Here is a 12,515-nt window from a genome sequence, read left to right on the forward strand (position 1 = left end):
AATATTTTATAACAAAAACATTTAGAACTTACTTGTTTTAACGAGTTAAATAATCATATATCACGCCAACAATTCATTGCACTAAAACTACTTGCTCCCAATACCTTACGCAAGGCTCTCACTTGATATTTTCTCAGTTACCCGGAATGATTTGAACAATGGGATCTAAATTTTATGCGAAAATACACTTTCACAATGGGACAAACCGATCCACATAGATAGCCACCTACACAAAACAATAAACAGTTATACAATTTAAAACATCACAAAAAACTTTCATAAAACTAATTTTCTAGTAGTTTCTTCATTTTCTATTAAGATATTAGTGTTATTAAACTTAATATACCACTAAAAAAGTTTCTTCAATAGTTTTAAAAACTTCCAAACTTTTAACAAATGTCGACGACTTCAGTTCTAAATTTCTCACTGACAAGTTTTGAGAATGCCGATTGTCGAACGAAGCTAAGTTATCCATGTTAAGCAATAAACAACCTTAAATTCTTTAGCAATAGTTGTACAATTCCTCGTACGAAAATGGGAATGCATACTGTTTTTATAAAGCAAACATTTTGATACAAAGAAAATTTTTTAAAATTATTTAAAACGTTTTTGGTCAGTGTTTTATATATTTTATTTGGCGATAGTGATAAATAAAATAATTTTTCTTCCATTTTTCTTAAAATTAATTTTAATTTTCTGTTATGGTAACTAATATCTGCATAAAATAAAATCAAAGGCTATAACGACAATATATCTTTAAAAAATTAAATTTAAAAAATTTATTTCATAATATAAGAAAAGTTAATATTTTATTTGAAAAGTGTCAGGAAACACGTTTTATAATTGAATATTTTTCGAATTAAAAGCACTATTTCCACTTTAACTAATTGGTTTAATATTTTTCGTTTTGGCAATACTGTCTTTGAGTAATAGCCAAAAGGCGCCAAATTTAAGTTCCACGACTATCGCAGATACTACTTCACATAGCCTGTGATCTAGCCTGCCTAGCCTAGTAGCCTGTTTGTTACTATTTTCGAATATGGTAAGGTGGTTTTTTATCAGTCTATAAAAATTATGTGTGAATAATAAATAAAGAAGTAGATTTGTATTTTATTTTGTTACAAACAATTATACAATTACGGCCGACTAAATAAGCGCAATGACTGACTGTTTATTACGGAAGAAAAAAATTTACACTGCGGTGTTGTAGTCTTTTGTGTTAGTGTGATATCAGAAGATTATAAATTACGCTCAATTTACTAGTATTACTCGCGGAACAAAAAAGTAATTTATGTTATAGTTACCTATAAATCAAAATATATCGAACTGTACCGAAATTTACTACTGCGCATTTATTATATTTACTACATTTTACTTAAGGCAGTAGCTGATAGAAGTTATATCAAATAAAAGTTTAATATGGTCGGTTTATAATATTTTCGCGTATTTTATCATTGTGGAAAATCATTTATCGTAATTTAAAAAATTAAGGCTGGCCTCGACTACTACAACTACTACTACTACTGATTCTGAATAGCGTGTAACGTTGTTTTAACTCATAAATTGTACAACAAGCCACTATCTCTCCTCACTAAAATAGCCAGAGATTTCGTAAATAAGTAAGGAAGTTCTGCAAACCAAGTACTGAGCTTTTTGGGATATCTTCTAATAAAATAAAGAAATAATTATGTTTGCTAGCCAACGAAAAAAAATTGACTTCAATGAAATCGACAAGTAATAGTACAACGTAAATAGACGAAAAAAATAAAAAAATATGTACGATTTTATTTTTGTGTTACACTCACATTAGGAATTCTAAACATTTTTGATATGATATTCAAAAATGTTTAAATAAAAAAAAATCTTTTAAAGTAATATTTTTCTTGCTTTATTTTACCGTCTTGTACAATTTTATATATTAAACGTGTATAATAAACTGCCTAAAGTGCCAAATAATCTTAATATATATAAATTACGCGTCACGTTTTTTGTTCGCGATGGACTCCTAAACTACTTAACCGATTTTAATCAATTTTGCACACCGTGTGCAGTTTGATTCAACTTAAAATAGTGGCTACATAAAAAAAATATTTAATGCGATACGAAGTTCGCTAGTTCAGTTATTATAATTATATTTTTTTGTTAAATGACATTTAGAAAAAAATAATTTTAAGTTTGGTTAAAATATGATATATATATATATATATATAGTGCTAGCTAATTTTGTCTTTAAAATTACTAGAAATTTATTACAATTTTAAAATCGTAAGTAATTGTTAATCAAGTAGATATTTGAGATTTTAGTTCAGAATAAAATAAAACCAAGATATACAGTTAAAAAAACTTTACTTTCTTATTTCTTATACAAAATAGTGACTGAAAATTTCCTTTACAATTTATTAGAGCAATTACATTCCTTTGGTTATTGGGTAACAAACTAACGCTATTAATACTTATTCGTAGTGACAACTTATATTCTAAACAGGTAGACATTTGGAAATACATTATAATAAATTTAATATCAAATATGAGATATTGAAAAATTTTATAGAACTTAATTTTTATTAATATTTTACTTAAAATACAATATCCTATATAACTATGAGCACCACATTTACTTGCATAACTTGATTATCAATCATAACTACGGTCACTCGGGGTAACTTTGATTGTTGTTAAAGTTACCTTAACTTTGACAGTCAAATCGCATAATTATTTTTTGTTTTTTACGTTGTCACATTTAGTGCGTAAAATTAAGATTATATAATTTGTTTACTTAACAAACTTCGTGAGTGAACTCTGTAAAAAAAAGAAGCGTTCAAACGAAGTTAATGTCAAAAAATTTGCTATAAGTTCCGCGCGCAATTTTTGTATTTTTTTCAGTCGTAAACTTTTTAGATAACTCGAAAATTTCGCTGCTATCAAGGTATGTAAAAACATAATACAACCTTTAATATTTTCTACGTGACATTGGCGAAATCATCTGCGCTCATTAGGCACTATTAAAAGCCATTAACCTTAAAGAAGAAGAAGAACCTTTAATATGTCTGTCTTAAAATCTCATTTGTGTCAAACTTATCCTTATAAAGGGGTTGTAACTTTGACACACAACAAAATGACCAGTTTTTGATACAAATTATGATTTTTATAGAGGTTAAATAACTTGAGAGTGTGAAAACCAACCTAAGAGTACATATTAAATTAACTCTTGTGTCTCATATTTAACATTGTCAAAGTAAGCTAAAAAAATATAGTAATAATCTGTCAAAGTTACCCTAATTGACTGTATATTAATAAAATTTTACAGTTTTTATAGAATTAATATGAAAAATTCGTTGGTTTAGTAGGTACAGCATCAAAAAACAAATGGCGCTACTATTACATATGGCCCAATAAAATAATAAAAAAACATAAATGAGAAATAAACACAAAACATTTTTAAATTTTGAAAATAGTTATGTATTGTTCTTTGTGTGTTTAATATAGTTTACTCAATATTTATTTATTTAATTATCAGAAAATAAAATCCAACAAGAAAGTCTACGAACATAATATGACAAAGTTCAATGGTTTATTTTATAGAGCTACATCTTTATATTTCGTTAAATCATCAGATTCATTTCCGACCGAATTGTGACTATTTCTCATACCATAATAGACCCTTTCCCTTGATCCGCTAAAATAATATGGATCGTGCCTCAAGTTCATTCCATAGGGATCGTCCCTTTTAAAATCTTGGAAGAACCTTGGGTCATAGTCCGGTGGAAACATTCTAGGATCGTACATGTACGATCTGTAGGGATAGGCCATTTCGCTTTTGCAGTCCATTCTGTCTTCAAAGTCGTAACCCTTAGAAGGATATTCATCAGTATTGAAGGCACCAACGACGGAGTGTCTTCTTTTGTAGGGATTGTCGTAGGGTCCAGATCTAGGTCCGACCCAAGTGCCGTAGGTTTGAGGAGATGGAAAGGATTTTGGGTATCCCCGGAGACTTGCGGCGTACTGTCGGTCTGCCAAGTGTTGCCAGTATGCGGGGGGCGGTTGGGGAAGCATCATTGGAGGGTAGCCCATGTTCATTGACTGTCGAGAAGCCAAGTGACGACGAAGGTCTGGCATTGATCCTGATTTTCCTGTAAAAAGAGAAACAAATAAAAAATGGTAGCTAAATCAAGGCCAAAAAGCAAGACAGCAATTTTCTTAAAGCAAATTAAATAAAGTAATTTTAGGGTAATTTAGAAAATTTTCTTAAAGTTTTCAATAACATTCTTACCATTATCAGCCAAAAAGCCGTCGTTTGTAAAAGCAGCAGGGGTATCTGGTACAAAATGACTGGCGTCGAATTCACTACCGCTCGCCGGAACCGTGTTGCCATATTCGCCATTTCTGGAAAATAAAAGCATCTCGAATTGAGTACATAGATATTTTTTTATGTTTATGGGCAAAGATCACCAAAAGATCTTATATTATATCTGATGTTAAACAAACGTGAAGAGACTTAGTTATATTGTAGGGACCAAACCTTGCAGAGTATGCTAATTCACCTGAATTAAAAGAATGTGGTTCTTGTAGACTATTGCGAAGTGTACATACACGTGTTAACAGAATACATTAGACAAGTAGTATCGTCACTTAACGAACGCTTAGTAAAAGTACTAGTTTAGGCACCTTTCAAGTGTTAAAATTTCCTATTCCTAAAAAACGGCTCTTGTTATCCTAAGTATCCTCTCTCTCAGCTCTTAATTTATCCTAATGGCAGCAAAGATTTATCTTTTCATTTCTACAAAATCTATCTGATACTATCCGGTAACTTTTGGGCTGATTGAAAGTATAAATATATTTTTGAATTAGAATGTCTCTGTATTGAGAATAATTAAATGTCATATCGACACCAACAATTTATACTACGCCAACTCGAATTTTCGATAAGTTTGTTTTCTTAATGCAACTTGAATAAATGTTTTTTTTTTTTTGTAATAATAAAAATTGTGAAATTGTAATGAATAAATTAACTATTCTTTGAATTCTATTAAAAATTTCAAATAAGTTTCTTAATTAATATAAAAGGTATCACGTTTTTCCCTTTTATAAGCCTCAACTGTAAAGTTCACTTTTAGCTTAGTATAAATTGCTGGTGTCGATATGGCAGGAGCAGTAGTTTCCTTTATATAAAACATATTGAGATAGGACAGAGTAGAATATATCCTGCTCAAAATATGGAGCAGCTCATCTGAGTAAGCGCCCAACCTTAGAGAAGATCACAGTTAAATAACACTCAAGTAGTGCTGTGGTTCCTGTGTGAGTAAAATGGCTAGAGTTTCTAGGGGAGGTCGGGGGTAAGGTCGACAACGCGCTTGCGATGCTTCTATATTTGCTGGCATCTGTAGCGGTATCCGCTTACCACCATGTTAGCCGTACACTTATTTGCTGACCTAGTCGTATAAAAAAAATGAGTGTGCTTTAGACCACGCGGCTAAAGTAGCTTCTTTAGCAATAGGCCTACACTTTTTTTTTTTTTTATGTCACTAGGTCGGCAAACAAGCGTACGGCTCACCTGATGGTAAGCGATTACCGTAGCTTATAGACGCCTGCAACACCAGAAGCATCGCAAGCGCGTTGCCGACCCAATCCCCAATCCCCCCAGGAGCTCTGGTCACCTTACACACCAACAGGAACACAATACTGCTTGGAAACAGTATTATTTTGCTGTGATCTTCTGTAAGGTCGAGGTACTACCCCAGTCGGGCTGCTCCATATTTTGAGCAGGAACTTCCTGCTGTGCCCTACCTCAGTTAAACTATAGGTCTGAACTGTGATTTAGATATAGACGAAATGTAACTGGCTATGAGAGGAAGATAGAAGGAAAGTGTGTGCTCGAACCTCTCTCTCTCTCTTACTCCGTTCGCCTCGCCCGATCCTAGCCTTACTTAGCCTTAGTTTTAAAACAAGACAACACCGATGAAGTCATCATTTGGAATATCAAAAATATATCTATTAATGTCAATTTAATTAGCGTTATTCCAGTATGTGAGTATAATCAATTTAAATAAATAATAAAATTTTCGTAACGCTATCGTCACGCATTCAACAGCTTACTCCCCGAATCAACTGTGCGTAAAGAAGTTTAACTTCAATTAAAACACATGCGCATGTTAGACGCGTTACCTGGCCTCCCGCAGCGCGTACGCGGACTGCACGAGCACGACCCCGCACACGAGCGCCGGCAGCCGCGCCACGTAGCACGCCAGCTCCGCGCCGCCGTACACGCCCTGGAGGCCCTGCACACACACACACCTGATACTACTTGTAACCAATACCGTCTTCTCCATAAGGGCACACAAGGCCCGTGCCCAGGGCCCCCAATCTTCAAGGGGCCCCGAAGCACCGACAATTTCTCTTACACATTTATTATCAAAACATTTTTGTCGGGCACATTACACCTTTTTCACAGATCAGTAATCTTGTCAGAAGGTATTTATAAGGCATATATACCTACTACGCTATTACATCAATGGTCAATAAAAAAATGTTATTATAATTCGCTTTTTTTACTTTCCAAAAGGGCCCCAAATTCTTGTGTGCCCAAGGTCCCCAGCCTAATTTGAGACGGCCCTGCTTGTAACCTAATGTATATTATGATACGCAATACTATTGAGAAAAATTATGTGGTGTCATGGGACACCAGGTAGGAACGAAGTTCCTTCGGATAGTATAGAAACAACACAATTAAAAAATTGTTGAATTTTATATAATATATTTTCTAGTTTTTGTTTTTTTTTTTTTTAATTTTTTGATTGGTTTTTATTAAGTACGTAAAAGTGTTTAGGAAATTTAGTATTTTAGAAAATAACAAATACCATAAAATAAAATAATAATAATAATTATAAAAAAACATGTGTCTTTATTTTTGTCTACAGTATAAAATTACATAAATAATTTTAAAAAAAGGTCAGTAGTAATATTTTAGTTTTACAAACGTCATATTATACAGTCGTGTGACTGATATTACGTCACTTCCGTTATATCTTTTTCTTACGGTTTTAGTCTCACATTTTTCTCAGTTCGGTCGCCCAGCAAGTCAAGTCAAGCCTGCCGTAAGGAACTTCGTTACAATAGGTAATCTTATTAAGTCAGGTAATGTTACTGATGCAGGTAGGTAATATTGTTGAGATAGGTTAACTACTTACTGAGGTATTTCATTGAGGTAGGTGACAATACTGACGAAGGCAATATCATTGAGGTATTTAATGTTATTGTTGTGGGTGTTGTAAGAGGCGACTAAGGGATATAACACAGTTCCGCTACCACCTTGGAACTTAAAAAGCCGACCGGTGGCGGGATAACCATCCAACTACTGGCTTTGAAATACACAGGCCGAAGACGGGCAGCAGCGTCTTCGGTGCGACAAAGCCAGTACTGCGGTCACCAATCCGCCTGCCCAGCGTGGTGACTATGGGCAAAACACATGAGTTCACGTTATTTTTGGCGTAAACTTGTGGAGGCCTATGTCCAGCAGTGGACTGTATAGGCTGTAATGAATGAATTTAATGTTATTGAAGTAAGTAACATTATTATAGTAGCTAGGTAAGGTAGGTAGGAATTAGTAATGAAATGATTATGTTATTAAATTGTTGATTTTTTTACTTCATAATAGTTCCCATTTCAATTTGAGCGGGACGTTCGAGTACTTTTTGAATTATCACTAAGTTGCTCCCTCCCCTCTCCCCCTCTACCTCCCTAGCAATTACAAAATTATTTGTGTATTATTTTTTTTTTACAAATTGCACAAAGCATTTTGTAATTGTAAGGCAATTTGTAATGATCATTTGTGAGGAAGTAACAAACTATTTTTTCGTTATCTCTTAAGTCTGTTTATTTTGTGTTTGAGAACGAACATAATTATTTTTAATATGATTGTGCTTTAATGGCGCTATTACGATGTCGTAACAATTTCCGATAAATATTAATTCCCAATTATTAATAATTTTAAAACAATTATTAATTTTAATATACCGGTAATAATAAAAAAATATAATATCAATTGACATAATACATGCCACTCTCAACCATTTGATGTAATAGTCATAACAAAAACACCTTCCGGTTAAAGAGAAGCAATGCTTCTGCTGAAGGCTAATGAAAATTACTTTGGTTATGTACTATAATACAAAAGATACTAAAATTCTTATTACTTTTATAAAAGTCCATTATTATCCATACATTTATACCATAAAATTATGAACATTCTAATAAAATGTTAATTGGCCATTTACTTTTGTAGATACTAACTACATAGCACTTTGAAAATGAAAGAGACTTTCTTAGTGTAAATGTGTCTACCGGTTCAACGACATCATTTCATTGACAACAAATCATGAATTACCTACCTAAAATCATATTTTGACACCTTTTTTTTATCCATTCAATGAAAAAGTTAGGTATTGCCTTTTTTATATGGCAAACAATAATTTCCGCAAGGGTATGAAGACGTTTCCGTTTAAATGTTTGTAGAACTCCAGTCATTTGGCTATTGGAAATAATATTTATTTACCTCTTTGAATTACCAAGAGCTGACAGTACCAGATAGTTATTTTTAGACAAAGTAGATAAAACATATACTTTACCCAGTGACTAATGGACATGTAAAAGACTAGAGCACATTCTGGAATCAGCACGAGTATGACTGCAATGAGCCAAGCCAGTAAGTACGTGTTGTTTTTCTGAAAAAGAAAAAACCAGAACTATACAACTACTAAAGCTATTGATCGTTTTTTTATACTTCATATGGGGTAAAAAAAAATATATATGTCAGGTCGGCTAGTATAATACATAAATTATTTCTTTACTTATAAAATGGTTTTTCTTACCGATATAAGGCCATGGACCAGTGTAACAGTGGCAGCGATGACGATGCAGTAGCAGATCATCAGCAAAGCCGACGGTACGGGCAGCCCGCTCTGAGACTCTACCACCCACACTATCTCATAGATTAAAGCTATCGCGTACGCCACCTGGAAATGTATTTCCATATTTTAATTACACGACAATTATAACGAAGGGTACAGCAGGAAATATTTTGCTCATAATCGTGAACAGCTCGACTGAGGTACCTTTGCTATTTATTTATTTATTTACACTTTCGCACACCAATACAAGGTTTTAACAGTATTACAAATAATATATAATAATTGTGTGTGCTCGCAAACGAAAAAAAACCGACTTCAATTACATCGACGAGTAATACAACATAGATCGACGAAAAAATAGTGAAGTAACTACGCGTTATCGAAGATTACTCAAAAAGTAGTTATCAGATCTCGATAAAATTTATATGTAACTACATGATAAACATCAGATTTTGATTAAATTAAAAATTATCAAAATCGGTACACCCAGTAAAAAGTTATTGCGGATTTTCGAGAGTTTCCCTCGATTTTTTCTGGGATTCCATCATCAGATCCTGGTTTCCTTATCACGGTACTAAACTAGGGATATCCCCTTTCCAACAAAAAAAAAATATCAAAATCGGTACATCCAGTAGAAAGTTATGCGGTATAATACAACGTAGGTCAACGAAAAAAAGCGTCAAGTAAAAACGCATTATTAGATATAACTCGAAAAGTAGTTATTAGATCTCAAATAAATTTAAATGGGACCAAATGACACACACCACCTTTCCACCTTTCGATCAAAAGAAAATTTGTCGAAACCGCTCCACCCATTCAAAAGTTCTGAAGTAACATACATAAAAAAAATACAGTCGAATTGAGAACCTCCTCCTTTTTTGGAAGTCGGTTAAAAACTTGATAAATTTTAAATGAAAGGCAAAACATCATAACATTAAGTACTGATATAAAAATTGCTTGACATACATTATAAGACGATAAATACATTTCTTTTGTGAGTTTTTTAAATGTCTCTAATGATTGAGCATTCTTAATAGACATCTATATGTTTTTATCTATTTTAATATATCTCAGTTTTTCATTCAGATAAATTTTGTATGTGTAATTTTATTTATTGTACCTAATTATGTACGAGTTTACATTATAATAAAAAGAATTAAGACATTATGTCAGAGTTGTAATCTTACGACGCATCTTAATTAACTACCGGTTTTTCACCTAATTCTCACGCTAACATTTAACAATTAATTTATTATGTAGAGTATTAATAGATACGTATTATGTTAGTAAAACAATAATTTAAAAGATTCTCAAATACTATACACCCCTGACAGTTTCACACACAATTATTTTCAATATTTTTATGGCACTAGGGTAGCAAACAAACGTACGGTCTGCCGGATAGTAAGCGGTTAGGGCGGTTACTATAGTATACAGACTTCTGCAGCAACAGACACGCGTTGTTGGATTACCTCCGGTACCAGAATGAAAGTCTTTTTACTATTTCTTACATGACATATTTAATTTTAATATAATCGATAGAGTACGTGTTATATCTAGGTGGTAATGTATTTTTCTCATGATTGTGTGAAACATTATTGTTCGACTGAAATTTGGTTTTCAGTCGAAACCGGAACCGAAATTGTGGCCATGATTTGAGTTTCGGTAAAAAAGTGATAATTGACATAAATAACTATCTAAGTAATAAAATCCTTTTTTAAGTTATGACTAATGAAACTAACAGGGCTAATTTTGCATAGATATAAATGCATAAAATTAAAAAAATATCTCTTTCATTGTACTGTTTTATCTGGGTAGTTTTAATATCAATAAATGAAGGACATTAAGAATAATAATAATTGTGACACAAGTAATATTGTTCCAAGCTAATAGAAATAAATAAATACGCTTCGCTTCACCCATTATGTTACACAACCACATTTCAAACAACGACATAATCGCATCTCTTCATCATATTATCATAACATATATTCATAATATTACTATCCGGTTATTAATCACAATACAAAATCTGTTATCTCGATGTCTGAGCCTTATTACGCATTCAGCTATCCGCTCTCGGTTTCGACATCTCGTGAGATAAATTGGCCTTAGAAATGGTAGCCCCTTCTATTTGATATGAAACAATGTTGTTCAATTACCGAGGCAGCCTAGATTCCCTCGATCGGTTGTTAGTTTCATAAATTTAACTGTTTAATTTTTGTACCTACTTCAATTATTCTGATTGGGGTATTTACCTATTTCATAATTTTGTACTTGGTACTGAAAAATTTTAGGTTAAAACAAGAAGGCAGAAATACGTACGTTTGTAACAGTGTAGGGAATTAAGCGTATTATCCCTTACATGGATTTGCGAAATATTATAAAGAAAACTTGTAATCGTTTTGTCTTAGCGTTTTATTCCTCGTTCGTTAGTTAGTTAGTAGTTACAAAAAATGTGAATGGTATTTTTAATTTAATTTATACAATCTGATTGGTTAGTGTTAAAATTTTATTCCGTCTTAAATAACGAGTAAAGCGCCACCGTCTGCCTCCTTAACTTGTCGGCAGATGGCACCGCGGATGCCCGAACAAACAGTATATTTGTTAAAAAGGCTAAATGCCAGATCCAAGGAAGGGTTAGTAGTACTTACTACTAAATATTTTACTTAAAATTAAATCGCCTTATTAACCACGTAAAAGACGTTTAAAAATTCGAAAAATAAAATACTCTAAAACAATTATCCTAAAATTAACGCGTCTTATTGCGATTTTTTTTTAAATAAAATCGTGTTAGATGTGGGTATCATCACTGCACTAGATCCAAGCTAGCATAGATAATTTTCCCAATCTCATGTAGAGTGGAGAAGAAACGAAGGATATTGATCAATGCATTTAAGGTTACAATCTTAACATAATATTAAAGAAAGATTTGCTAAAACTGTTATTATAAAAATACTGAGCAATTATTTTAAAAGTACAAATGGAGCTTACCAGGGCATACGCAGCGATAAAACCAGAAGCGGCCGTCACACTGCAACAGAATATCCTACTGACAGCTGGTTTCATTCGCAACTTTGGAGCCGAGTCCGTATCGCTAAGGTCATTGCTGACTGACATCGTGGTTATATCATCCACCTTCATGAGTGACAAATATACTATTACGTGACTGGCAATGCCGAATATTATTTTTGCTTTTCACACATTATTCTTCGCCCAGTTGTGAAATAAGATTTCGATAAGCTTCATGACAGGTTAGTGTGATGAGTGTTTGGACTAGTGAGACGTTTAGTTATCATTTGAGTATTCGAAAATCGATGCTTAATCTGCAGCAATAATTATGTTTTAATGTCTGAGATATTCTTATATAATAGATGGACCCGTGTTGAAACTGGCATCTATTCAATCGTCATCGAAAAGGCAGTTTCTCTCGTTTTTCTCGTCTGATTCTTCATTGTCCTGTAACCAAGAAAAAGTTAAGTTAGTCAAATATACTTTAAAATTTGGAAATCTTTATTTCAAACCGTGTTTTCCATTTCCAATTTATAAAAATAGCGCACGATATTTTTTTACTTAAGAGCTCTAGAGAGAGCTTATCTGTAGTAATTAGTG

At 32.7% G+C, this 12,515-nt stretch overlaps 1 protein-coding gene across 1 annotated transcript; it reads right to left on the minus strand.

Moving 5' to 3' along the window:
* Positions 1 to 3,435: 3,435 nt before the first annotated feature.
* On the minus strand, positions 3,436 to 12,023 carry LOC123664508. Its single transcript, XM_045599043.1, has 6 exons — positions 11,898 to 12,023; positions 8,865 to 9,008; positions 8,622 to 8,717; positions 6,163 to 6,275; positions 4,271 to 4,383; positions 3,436 to 4,130 (listed from the first exon to the last, which is right to left on the minus strand). The coding sequence occupies exons 1-6, from the start codon at positions 12,021 to 12,023 to the stop codon at positions 3,577 to 3,579; spliced, it is 1,146 nt and encodes a 381-aa protein (XP_045454999.1). The 3' UTR covers positions 3,436 to 3,576.
* Positions 12,024 to 12,515: the final 492 nt, after the last annotated feature.

The sequence above is a fragment of the Melitaea cinxia genome, chromosome 22 (assembly GCF_905220565.1).
Source record: "Melitaea cinxia chromosome 22, ilMelCinx1.1, whole genome shotgun sequence".
Classification (NCBI taxonomy): domain Eukaryota; kingdom Metazoa; phylum Arthropoda; class Insecta; order Lepidoptera; family Nymphalidae; genus Melitaea; species Melitaea cinxia.